This window comes from Gracilinanus agilis, chromosome 3 (genome assembly GCF_016433145.1).
Source record: "Gracilinanus agilis isolate LMUSP501 chromosome 3, AgileGrace, whole genome shotgun sequence".
Taxonomy (NCBI): Eukaryota; Metazoa; Chordata; class Mammalia; order Didelphimorphia; family Didelphidae; genus Gracilinanus; species Gracilinanus agilis.
In genome coordinates this window covers 54,887,973-54,901,240 of record NC_058132.1, presented here as the reverse complement: position 1 = coordinate 54,901,240, position 13,268 = coordinate 54,887,973, and the positions used below count along the sequence as shown (strand labels likewise).

The 13,268-nt window shown below is 44.8% G+C and overlaps 1 protein-coding gene across 1 annotated transcript in view; it reads left to right on the top strand.

Annotated features, from left to right (window-relative positions):
• The first annotated feature begins 118 nt into the window (after window positions 1-118).
• ALDH4A1 (aldehyde dehydrogenase 4 family member A1) overlaps window positions 119-13,268 on the top strand; it is a 31,963-nt gene continuing 18,813 nt past the window's right edge. The window contains exons 1-3 of the mRNA XM_044667808.1: window positions 119-206; window positions 7,901-7,994; window positions 13,074-13,166. Coding sequence (XP_044523743.1) covers window positions 148-206; window positions 7,901-7,994; window positions 13,074-13,166 — 246 coding nt within the window. The 5' untranslated portion in view covers window positions 119-147. The remainder of the gene's footprint in view (window positions 207-7,900; window positions 7,995-13,073; window positions 13,167-13,268) is intronic.

Genomic DNA, 13,268 nt, shown 5'->3' with positions numbered 1-13,268 from the left:
AAAATGGCAGGATTCCCCTCTCTCCTATCCTCTGTGGTATGGACCGGGCGGGGCTGCGCGGTGCTCTAGGCGCAGGGACTTTAGGAGCATCTCTTTCTTGATTCTGCTCCCTCTCGTCTTACGTCGGTGCTTTGCCGTGAGCTCGAGATGTTCCCCCTCTTGTCTCCGCTCCACCGCTCCTTGCTCTCCGGCCCCCGGCTGGCGGGGTGAGTGTCTGGCCAAGGGCAGCCCAGGGTCGATTCTCCTTCTCTATGTTTGGGATCTCCCACTCCTCCCAGGGATCCCCCTGGAGCCTCAGGACCCCTTTCCCCTCTTCTAGTTTAGGAACTCTTCCCCCACTGTAGCCCCAGGACCCTCTCCCCTTCTTCTGGCTTTAAGATCTCTCCCCCACCCAAGCCCTAGGACCCCTCTCCCCAACTGGAGCTTCAGGACCTCCCTCTTCCGTTGGATCTCTCCTCCAGGTGTTCCCCCCCTCCCCACTGCTTTCCCCTAAAGGAGCAGTTCCCTTCTTCTCGCCATTGGATCCTTTATGGTCCCCCTACAGGATATCTGGGACTTCCCTCAGTTGGATCCTAAAGAACCCTTTCCCTCTAAAAGATTTCCCCAGGGACTTTTCCCCCTTTCCCCACCCTCTGTATTTCTCTCCCCACCTAATGGATCCTTTAGGGCAGGGGTTCCTCGCCTGGATATTGTAAACTTGGGTTGTTATTATTTTTTTTTGTTTAGCAAAGACTAGGCAAATAGGATTAAGTGACTTGCTCAGGATCACACAGGTAGGAAGTGTCTGAGGCCAGATTTGTCCTCCCATCTCCAGGCCTGCTGCTCTGTCCTCTGAGGCTTTGTTTTAAAAACTATTTTTGGTAGCTGTTTCCACATAATTTGTTTTCTTTGTAATCCTGTGTATTTTATGTTGTGAATTTAAAAACATGATTTGGTTAAGCATTCTTGAGCTTTAGGTGGGCTCTTCCCCCTCTTTATAAGACCCTATTCCCAGGCTGTTTTTCTTTAGGGGCTGATTCTCCTTTTCTTCACCCACTGGATCCTTTGGGGTCAACCCCTTTATAACCCTAGGATTGATACTCTCCATCTTGCCCCCCAGATATCTCCCAAATCATTTGCTAATTTGAGGGTGACCCATTTCCTCCACTGTATCATTTAGGGTTACCTTCCTTTCTTAGATCCCTCAGAATCTTTCCTCACTCTTTATTACACAAATGATTATTTAATCTTTAAGAAGTCTTCCTTCAGAAAGTCTTTTAAATCTGAATCCTCCTCTGGCGATAGAGGCTGTCTCCACACATGTGCCCAAACCCCAAGATTGAATCTTCTTTTCCCAGTGGATCCTGTCTCTGAGCCTTTGTAAGTTACTCCTCAGATCTTGGGAATCTCCTACTACTGCACCATGTCTCCTACCCTAAATCCTAGAATAGGAAGGGGCCTTTAATCATACAATGCAGGAGCCTACTCCCTCCCCCCAGAGTCTGCTGAAGCCAAGAGAATGGAAGTGACCTCAAGATCATATAGTTGGGGCAGTGGCAGAAAAGAGGCTAGAACCCATGGCTCCTGTCTCCCAGTTTAGGAATAGAATTCTCTGATTCTAAAAACTCTCCCCTTCTAAAACTTTACTAATAAACTCTTCTCTTCCCATAACTCTAAAGTTCTATGAAATTATGATCCACTCTCGTCCAACAAGCCTTCATTAGAACCTGCCTGACATCTCTAGGATTCTCCAGCTGAGGAATCTTCCCTCAACTACCACTTGTTTCTATTTCTCTTACTTGCTACCTACCTGTGGTCATTTAGTCATTCTGATTTATGAGGCCATGGACCATACTAGTCATGAGGTTTTCTTGGCAAAGATATTAAAATGGTTTGTTGTTTCTCCCTCCAGTAGTTTAAGACAAGGAGAGTGACTTTCCCCCCAGGGTTATGTAGCTAGTAAGTGTCCAAGGTAGGATTTGAACTCAGGCCTACCCAACTCCAGGCTTAGTGCTTTATCCACTGAGCCAGCCCCTTCCCTACCCTCTACTTCAGCTGTCTCTCTCATCTTCCTTCCCCTCTTCTTTGAACTTTGTTCTCTTCCAGGTCAGTTGCCCAGAATGCTGGGGCTGTGCCCTATCAGTTATCCTGTCCCAAATGCCACAGTGCTAAGCTCTACCCTCAGAGTTAATCAGTGTTTCTGCCTGGTATATGAACAAAGCAGCTGCTTCCAGGCCAACACTCCCTCACTGGACCCTAGTTTTCTGAATCTGTAAAATGAGAGTTCATGAATTTAGAGCTGGAAGGGACAATAACTCACTGACTCCAACTCCCTTATTTTACAGATTTCAGGTCCAGTGAGATTAAGTGAGTTGTCTACGGTTACTCAGGTAGTAAGGCAAAGAGCTAGGATTTGAACAAAGCTCATATACAGATCTTGTGCTCTCTCCATGATCCTAAGGGCTTGGAGGATATTAATAATAATAGAGCTACCATTTATATAGCTCTATTATCTCATATAATATACCAGAACACATACATAGAGGTTAGCTCATTTGATCCTTACCGTGGTTGGTTGGTATCCTAGTACTGGAAAAGGACCAAATGACATCACTCTGACAGGGTCAACGTACAGTGTGCCCATCTATGGCTGACCAGATCAATACAAGCTCAGAAGGTTCTACCATGTCAGGCACAAATGGAAGAGAGATGTCTTTAAATTTGGACATCTCGTGTTTCTTACCATAACACAAGGAAGCGGGTGCTCTTATCTCCCCATTTTACAGATGAGGAACTTGAGGCTGAGAGAGAGGCTGTAAGAACTTTCCAGCTCTATTATTCTCTTCTACGCATTTTGGAGTAGAAGAAACACTGATCTGGGTCAGGTTTAATTTCTGGGTGGGATACTACTAGCCAGATTTAAAGCAAGTTACATAATCTCAAAACCACAGTGATTCCTCTTCAACACGGACATTCTACTTTCTAAGGCCCCTTCCAGCTCTGACATTCTATGGTAGGAGGTTGGCCAAGCTATTATGTATGACCTGTGGGCCAAATCAGACCCACTCCACCCCCATCAGAGGCTGAGCTAAGAACGGGTTCAAACCAACACATAAACTCTTCTGGTATGATTTGCCCTCCCCTAAACTGTAATGACTTTCCCAGTTCTAGTAGTCTATAATAATAATAATGATGATGATGACTCATATTTCTATAGCACCTACTGTGTGCTTGGCATTGTGCTAAGCGTTTTGCAAGTTATCATCTCATTTGATGCTTAGAGTAACCGTAGTAGGTAGGTGCTATTATTGTTCCCATTTTACAATGGAGGAAACTGAGGCAGGCAGCAGTTAAGTGACTTGTCTAGGTTGCACAGCTAGTGTGTGAGGCTGGATTTGGAGTCAGAAAGAACTGAGTGCCCTGTCCACTGTGCTCCATGTTTTGAGGCCCAGACATCCTTTATCTTCCTTGGTCACAACACAGTAACTGGGATTAGAGGTGCTGGTGAAATTTTCCTTCGTGGTAGAAATTAGAAATTGCAATTAGTTGCAATACCAATTAGAGCATACCAAGGGATGCTCTGCTGGAAAGGAGCCAAGGAAGGAGTCAGACTCTGAGCTTCCTGATTCCAAGTCCATCATTTTCTTTGTTCACTGTTATGGTTCATTCACTCCAGGAATCTGGACAACTCTCCAGACTCTTCTTAAGAAGAGCTTAATGCAATAAAAGGGGCCTGAACTAGGTGTTAGGACACCTTAGTGAGAGAGCCTTGGCTCTAGTAGGATGTCTGGCCTCAGGCATGCCACTTTACTCCTGGGGACTCAATTTCCTCATCTCCAAAGCGGGGTGATGGCATCTATATTCTCAGAGGGTTGTGCAGATCTGGTACTAAGGCGGTGCCATGAACATAAGATATTTTTGCTGAATTGAGCTGAAAGGTGATGCCTGTGATGCCTGTGAGGGCCTCACTTCTGCCTGCCTTTGTTATGCTAGGTTTAAACCTTCTCAGCCAAGTGTGGGGTTGATGATTCATTCACTCTGCACTTTCCCCTTCTTTCCCTAGAGTGCCAGACACTGCTATCTGCTTTCTGTTATCTCAGTGATAAGAGCAGCTTTACTTTATCCAGGGCCTTAGATAGCAGCTAGGAAGCCTCTTGGATGACAGAGCCCAGGAGGATTGAGGCCAGGTAAAAGCTGCCAACAGAGCTCTCCCCACCCTCAAATGAGCTGCTCTCTTGGAGGTGTTCCTGCAGGGGCTGGGTGACCACTTGAGAGCTGTGTTGTTGGGAGCATTCATGTTCAGGTTTAGGATGAAATGATCTTTGCTCTGAAAGTCTAGGATTATGTGGCTGAACAGCACCCCCCCTCAAGCTTTCAATTACCTCTCCTACCTGTTTTTGCCCCCACGATGCTCACTTTGGCTTGGAGGATGAAAGAGAGGTGCTGTTTCTGTGGTGGCTTCTTTTTTTTTGGTTCCCCCCTGAGCCAGACACCTTCACTGTCTGGATTTGGAAGGGACTGAGTTTTATTTATACTTATTATATATCAATATTTATATTTATTTATAAGGACAGTAATTGTTTTTGAACATCTTAGATGTCATAGAATGTCAGGGCTGAAAGGGACCTTAGATTTCAGGACATCAGAGCTGGGAGAGAACTTAGAACATACTGTCAAGGTGAAGAGCATGAATTGTTAGAGCTTAACAGTCTTAGAGTTGAAAAGTCCCTCACACTGCATCTAGTTCAACCTGTGTTTGACCAATAGTCTCCACTAAAGAGATTGGTGCTAAAAGAAAACTTAGAAGAGAGAATGTGGAGAAGCTAGGTGGCTCAGTGGATAGAGAGGCAAACCTGGGGGAGGAGGTCTTAGGTTCAAATCTGGCCTCAAACACTTCTAGCTTTTGTCACCCTGGGCAAGTCACTTAACCCCCATTGCCTAGCCCTTACCACTCTTCTATTTTTTTTTAATTTAGATTTTTAATTTTGAATATTTTCCCTCCACTCTTCTACCTTGGAACCAATACTTAGAATTGACTCTTAAGACAGAAGGCAAGGGTATAAAAAAAAAAGAGAGAGAGATAAAGAATATGAAATTCCTGGATCATGGCAAAGGCCAACTCTGGTCTCCCAGCTCTGATGCCCTTTATATGCCATGCTGCCTTTTGCGGACTCCAGTGGGCACTGCCACATTATTCTTCCTGAGGTTGGCATCTTTCTTGCCTAAAGCTCTCTATGGCCGGGGGGTCCAGGAGGAAAGATGGAATTAATAAGATTTGTCCACATTTCTGTAGGACTTATGGTTTGTGGGAGTACAGACTCTAGAACAATCCTAAGAATCATAAATCATAGATTTAAACTGGAAAAGAACTTGGAAGCCATTTGGTCCAACCTCCTCATTTTATAGAAGAAGGAACAGGTCTAGAGACTTACCTACATAAATAAAAAGTGGCAGTCATCATTTGAACCCAGGTCCTTGGACTCCAAACCCAAACACACTCTCTGGATAGGAACTGAGGTTGGAGAAGGGTGGTCCCTGGCTAGGATGTGCCGCCAAAAAGTGGCAAGTTGGATTCTGACCTAGATCCCCTGTGTCCAAATAGGATGCCGTGATGCTGCCACTGAGGTGGGGGCTGCCGGGGGCCGGCAGGGATTTTAAGTCCAGAGCTCATAATTGATATGGCTGAGATGACTGCTGTCCCAGACTCAGTTCCGACTCAGGCTCTTGTATCACTGCCCAAGGAGATTGAATAGTGATCATCCTTAGGCAGCAGTGTGGAGACTACATGGGGATTGGGCCATGTCAAGAGCTCTCAATCCTGGGTGTTCTTCTCTCAGTATTTCCCATGGAGGTTTGTGGGGAATCATCTCTTTCAGGAAGTGCACCTAGCTGCTGCCTGGTCTCTGTCCTAAGACTTCCTTTCCCCCCAAAGGTCCCCCTGAGCCAGGCTTCTCTCCCTGCTTCCCTTCCTCTTTGAACTCTCCTGGCCTGTTTCCCAGAATGTTTAGACCCTCTCTCTCATCTAATCTGCTGTAATGCTGAGCTGGCCCTTTTGATTAGTCAGAAAACTTCCTCTTCTCATTATTTGGGAACCCTGGGCTAGTCACCTTTTCTCTCCCAGGCTCAAGTTCTTCATCTGTAAAATGAGGATAATTATAGCACCTCCCTTTCAGGGTCGTTGGGAGAGTTACATGAGACAAATGCTTGTAAAGCGCTATAGAAATGTGAGCCATTATGGTTATTATTGTTTGGGGTGTGTGATTGTGGGCAAACTGCTTCTCTCTGGGCCTCAGTTTTCCTTATCTGTCAAATGAGATGTTGGTCTAAGTTTGTGCTAAGATCTCTTTCCCCTTTAAATGTCTTGTGTCCTAAGCCTCATGCTGGGCTCTGCTACCAGCTCACAGTGTGTTTAGGGGCTCTCTGAGCCGTATATGCCTCATCTTTAAGACAGAGGAGTTGGATTTGATGAGCCCTATTTGTTCCACAGTTCTTTGTTCTATGGGGGCATCTGCTTTGTTCCTCTCAGCTCTGAGGTTTTCTGTTCAATGGAAGGTAACCTGGCTGCAGAGGGAAGAACCACCTCCCCAACCTTTCCTTAATTTCTTGGGAAACCAGTTCTAGTCCCTCCTCTGCTGACTGCCTGGCCTTGGGGTAGGGTGTGGGGATGCGGCTCCTGTGGTTGGAATCTCTTGGCCCTGTGGCTAATGAGACTATCTAGACTCACCCAGGATCCTCTGCTACTTGCTGTAGTAGTTTTCCTCAAGTTGGAGGAGCTATTTCTGAGGTCCTTGTAACAGACCTCTTCAGTTCTCTTGAAGACTTTCCCTATCAGCCAGACCTCTGAGGATCTTTCCAGTTCTTCGACCCATGGTCATTAGAAACACTTAACCCAAAGCTGACTTCTCCAGTAAGCTTTCTAGGATTTAACACCCCTCCTTCTCCTTATACTCCTCACCTGCTTCCCACCTTTTATCTTAGTCTCCCAGCATTTCTTTAGCTCCAGGATGGGCAAATAATTGCTTCTTCTGGGTCACTATTATTTCCCTGACTCCCCCTAAGTTGCAGTCTCTCAAAGGTCTGACGTTCTGTGTTCTAAGGTCCCTTGGCACACTGGTGTTCTCTTCTGCTCTTCCAGGATTTGCCAGCTATTCTATGATCATAAAGCCACAGGGCCAAACATTCCTGATCCCAAACAAAGCCTGGACTTACCACCATTTAACACTGTATTCCTAGCTCCGTACTTGTCACTCTAGGTTCCTCATCTGTCATAAAGTGCATCCTGCCCCTGCTCCCTGGTGAGCTAGGGAGGTGGTCGGGGCAGAGGATTTCAGGAGAAAAGGTGGGTTCTCTGGGTCTACAGGCTGGCCTGCCTCCTGAGCCCTCCGAGGGATCACCCCTTGTTCTCAGCTGAGTCAGAGGAACAGAGGACTTTAGAACAAAGACTATCAGAGAAGTAAAGGGCCATAGCCAATTAAATATTAGCATGGAGAATGTCAGAGCTGGAAGGGATCTTTGGACAGAGAATGTCGGAGCTGGGTAGAGGGACCTTGAGAACTCTCAGAGTTGGAGTGAGCCTTAGAAATCCTCCCATCCAACTCTTCCCTTTATAGATGAGGAGACTGAGGTGCCCAGTGTTGAAGTGCTGTGTAAGAGGTGGGACAGCGAGTTGTTGGCAGAGCGAGGATCACGATCCAGCTCTCCTTCAGCTCTGCTGCAGAGTTCTAAGTCATTAACAAAAGGCTTGGATAAGTGCCTGGATAATGGCTCCAGACCAATCACTGCAGGATGATAAGGCCTTTGAGAGGTTGTTAGTGGCCAGTTATCTTGGCTTCCTTCAATGGCCCCTCAGTGTCCCTGTGTGATGGGTCCTGGGCCTGCCCAAAGCGCTCCCATTGATCTGTTTTCTGTCCTTTTGTCTTAGGCTTCGATGGCTGCATGCTGCCTCGGTGAAGGTGGCCAATGAACCTGTCTTGGCATTCAACCCAGGCAGTCCTGAACGAACGGCCTTGCAGCAGGTAGGTGGTGGAGAGCAGAAGAAGAGGGCTGCAAGCGCTCCTTAAGGCACAGCTCCCCCTGCGCTGCCGAAGGCGGCACAGTGGGGCAGTGGAGAGCCTCGGCCTGGACCCAGTCTGCAGGAACGGACACTGACTAGCCACGTGACCCGCCGAAGTCACCTCCCCTCTGAGTCTGTTTCTCTGTTTGCCAGAGCGGGTTCCTACCCAGCAGGTCAGACATTGAGAGCTAGAAGGAGACTCAGATCTTCTGATCCAAACCCAACCCCTCCCCCACTTTTACAGGGGAAGGCAATCTCAATCGAAGAAGCCCAGAGGGGTCAAATGACTCGACCCAAGGTTACATTATGGGAGTATGTCGCAGAGATGGAATTTAAATCCAGATTCTCTGATTTCAAACCAAATACTCAACTCTACAACATACTCATTTGCAAGAATATTGATTGGGAGGAGGAGAAAGAAAAAGAGGCAATCCAACATACAGCTCAGGCACACATAGTAACATGGGGTAGTTCACGTAAGGGCAGTGTTGCATTGAGGAGCACAGAGACACAAGGCCAGAAAGGGGGTGCTCCAGGAGGGAGTACTCTTCGGAGAGTGAGGCTCTTACGATTTTGAGAAGCCTTCCTGGAGCTACCCAAATTGTGTATCAGGGGTCAAGGCAAAATATTATTTTGGCGAATTTATTGTGAGGCATAAAAATATGCTGGTAGTTGACAAAATAATATTTTATGGATTTGCGGATCATGGAGAAAAACAATCTTGTAGTAGACAAAATATTACTTAGGGCAGTGATGGGCAAACTTTTTAAAGAGGGGCCAAAGGAAAGGAAATGCTCATCTGTCAGTCTGTTTCTAAGGCAACTCTTTCGAAGTTTCATTGTATTGTATCCTACTCATTGTATTCGTCAGATTAGGAATAATGTCCCCACAGCCCAATAGAACATTTCAGGGGACCACATCTGGCCCTTGGGCCCGTAGTTTGCCCATCACTGATTTAGGGGATACAGTTGTACCAGCCTTCAAAAATATTGTCAGTATTTTTCATGAATATGTTCTATAAACCTACCGTCTTCCTTACTTAAGGGGAAATTGTTCAAATGACCTCAAAACTGTCAGGTCTAATTTCATAACAATGGTTTCCATCCGTAGATTCTATAAACTACAGCCTCCCTTAGGGGAAAACTATCTCGGTGGTCTCAAAATCATCAGGCCTAATCTTATAACATTCCCAAACTAATTTACACTTTTAATGCTATAGCAATCAAATTACCGAGGGGATACTTCATGGAACCTGATAAAATAATAACAAAATGAATTTGAAAAAAAAAAAAAGATCTAGAATATCAAGGGAAATGATGAAAAGAAGGACAAAAGGGGAATAGTACTTATAGACCTCAAACTAGATTATAAAGTCATTAAAACATCTGGTATTGGTTAAAGGATAGAGAGAGAGATTGGTGGAACAGACTAAGCACGAGAGAATAAAAAACAATGGAACTTAATAGCCCAGAGGTTGATAAAATGGAAAACATAAATTATCTAAGAAAAACCCCCTTATTTAATAAAAACTGCTGGGAAATTACTCTGGCAGAAATTAGGCCTAGCCCAACACCTCATACCATATTTTACAATACATATTCTACAATACATTCTGAATGGTTACATGATCTTAATAATCAGACTAGAAAAAAATTGGAAGAGAAGCAAATCATTTACTCCTCACAGCTATGGGGAAGAGATGTATTATTAACTGAAGGATAGACGCAATTACAGAAGATAAAATAGATAACTTTGATTACATGAAACTGAAACGCTTCTGCAGAGACATTATTGCATCTAGGATAAGAAGGGAAGCAGTCAAGTGGGGAAAAAAAATCTAATAGCCATTCCCTAATAAATAAGTGGCCAAAGGATATGCGTAAGCAGTTCTCAGAAGAGCAGCTCCAAGGTATTTACAACCACATGAAAAGAATGCTTCAAATTACTATTGATAAGAAAACTACAAATCAAACAACTTTAAAGTTTCCTCTCACACTCTGCAAATCGACAAATGTGACCAAAATTGACAACAGTCAGTGTTGGAGGGGTTGTGGGAAGCTAGGTACACTAATGCATTGTTGATGGAGCGCTGAAAAGGTACATCTGGTTTGGAAAGCAGTCTGGAATTATGCAGTTACGTAAAGTGACTAAAATGTCCTTATCTTTTAGACCAGACTTCTGTTATTGGGTATATCCCAAGAATGCCATTGAGAAGAAAAAGTCTCCATACATTCCAGAATACTTATATCAGCACTTTTTGCAATTGCTCAGAATGGGAAACAATGTAGATGCCCATCAGTTGGGGAATGGCTAAAAATAAATTGTGGCATATGAATGTGATGGCTATTACTGTGATACAGAAGTGATGTATGCGATGAATATGGAAAGATCTAATGCTGAGTGAAGTGAGCAGAGCCAAGAAAACCGTCTATACATGATATAAGTGAAAAGAACATCCCTCCCCCGCCAAAAAAGCGAATGTAACAGAATTATAATGATCACTCAGGACTTGAATGAAGAGAGATAAGAAGGTGTTTCCAGTCTGTTGCTCCTTGGATGCAGGAGGTCCACAAGTGGCAACTTTGACTGTGTTTTCTGGCATTTTCAGCGTACCAAACTATTGTGCTGACTATTTTTTCCTCTTTAAAAAATACTGTTTATTCTATATGTTGGCTTTCTGGGAGGGGCAGGAGGAAAGATATGTGGGATATGATGGAAATATAAGAAACAGAATATCAATGAAGAACTCATAAATAAAATGGCATTTTCCACTTAAAAAAAAAAAGATTCAAGCATTTATTAGGCACTTGTTATGTGCCACTGTTAGTTGCAAGGAAGGCTTTCTCTGTAGTGGGAGAAGTCATTTCTTCCCTTGGAGCTCAGAACACTGATGAAATCCCAGGTCTCTTCTGATGGGAGAGAACAAGAGTTAAAAACAAAGAGAATCCAGCTCCTGCTGCTGGCCTCAGAGGCTTATCTACTCTCCAGGGAAAACAGCAGAACACTTGGATTGAATGTTTGCAAGGTGAATACAGCTTTAATGCGCTTTAGGGAGTCACAGAGGGAGCTTTGGGGAGATAGGAGGGATACACTGTGTGAAGAGAGGGCTGAGTCAGGACCTGGGTTCATATCCTCACTTTTCTACCTAGAACCTGTGTGACCTTGGGCATATCACTTCCCCTTTAGGGGCCTCTATTTTCTCTTCTGTAAAATGAGGAAGGCCTTATTTCTAAATTCAATTCTAGCTCTAAATCCTGTAACTTTCTGAATTCCTGTCAGTCACTGTGGTCTTGGGCCTTCCAGGATAGAAATTGGCCCTTTTCCTTCCTCTTTAAACAAAATGGCCTATGTTCTTAGAACCTAGAACTTGGCATTCAGTGGCCTCCGAGGACCCTTCTAAATCGAAATCTTTGATCTTATAAATTGAAAACAAAAGAAAATAAAAGCTCAGCAGAGCTAACCAATCCAGTGTTCCATACCAGTAGTTCCTCATCTCTTCAAAGAGGGGAAGAAGATTCATTTTCTCTTCTATGGGACCAAGTTTTAGAGCAATTAGCTTTAACATGTAGACATTTTAGGCTTTATACACGTTTTTTTATCTTAACGTTTTGTGGTCCTAGCACAGTGCTTGGTGCATAGTGGAGATCTACTAGAACCTTGATGGTTAGTTATGGGCAGATCTGGGAACCCGAAGGCCCAAGGCCATTATTAACATGGGCAAATGCATCCTGGTTACCATTGCTGTATCTCACAGTGAAAACCTCTGGAGGGCAAGGAGTGTTTCATTTTTGACTTTGTACCCATGGGGCCTGCCACAGCGCCTGGCACAGAGGTAGGCTTTTTTTTTTTCTTTTAAACCCTCACCTTCCAAAATCAATACTAAGTATTGGTTCTGAGGCAGCAGAGCAGTAAGGACTAGGCAGTGGAGTTAAATGATTTGCCCAGGGTCACACAGCTAGGAAGTGTCTGAGTCTAGATTTGAATCCAGCACTTCCCATCAGGCCTGGCTTTTTATCCACTAAGCCACTTAGCTGCCCCAGAATAGGCTTTTGATAAATGCTTGTTGATTGATTGATTTTGTAGATTGGAAGTGACTCAGGAAGCATCATAAGCTTTAAGAATGCTACCCAAATGTCGGTTATTATTTTTAGCCCTCACAGAAGTAAGCCCCAGCCTTCTAATAGTGTAATCCCATTGTTGGGAGTGGGCTCCCAGGAGGTCACCTCATCTTCAGTGTAGGATAGGTCCCATCCTGTCCAAGCCGAGAGGTTGCCAGCTGACCCTTGAGTCTCAGGATCTGTGGTTTCCCTCGTGTGTTAAGTCACTTTTTTTGGTGAGAAGTTCTTTCTTGTACTGAAGTGGATCTGTGACCTCATCCATTTAGATGTTCCCTTCAATGCTGCTGATTAAAACCTCCCTGTACTATTCAGCCCATGATCATGATGCCTTTGTCTTCCCTTCAGTTCTGCACAGTCAAACTACCCAATGTTCTTGGAGGCTTGCTTTACTCTCCTTTAGCTTTTACTCTATTATTCTGATTTTTCTTTTAAGTCACAATTGACCCTTTTTACCCTTTTCTGCTGCCTGTTTAGGCCCATTGGAAGGGAAGTTTGGGGGCCTGAGGTTTCTGCTCCAGGCCCAGCAACTTATTCTCCATGTGACCTTTGGTTCATCATTTCTCTTCTCTTGGGTTCAGTTTCTTCATTAGTAAAATGAAAAAGGTTGAACTCGATGGTGTCTGAGGTTCCTTACAACTCTGACCTGTGTTTTGTTCTAAGGCCCCTTTTAGCCTTGACATCCTGCATTTTGAGGGCCCTCCCTCTGCCAATATTCTTTTTAATGTTCTATCTTGTAGGATGCAGTCCAAGGCCGTCTCTTTTGCAGTGAGCTTTGTTTGTCCCTGGCCAAAGCTACTCTTGGGCCCACAGTTGGATTCTGCAATTCTATGGGAGTTTCCTATGCTTGTCGGGAGGGGCTAGGAAGGTCCCCATGCCCAGCGTAGGGAAGACGTTTCATTTGTAATACATGCCTCTCTCCTTAGGCCTTGAAGGACCTGAAGGATAAGACAGAAGCTATTCCATGTGTCATTGGAGATGAAGAGGTGTGGACCTCAGATGTGCAGTACCAAGTGTCGGTGAGTGCCCATGGGCAGGACCTGGGCCTGCCATGGCAGGGATTCTAGGAGGGGAACGTGAAGAGGTAGAATGCCTGGGGTCAGTCAATGCAGAGATGCACA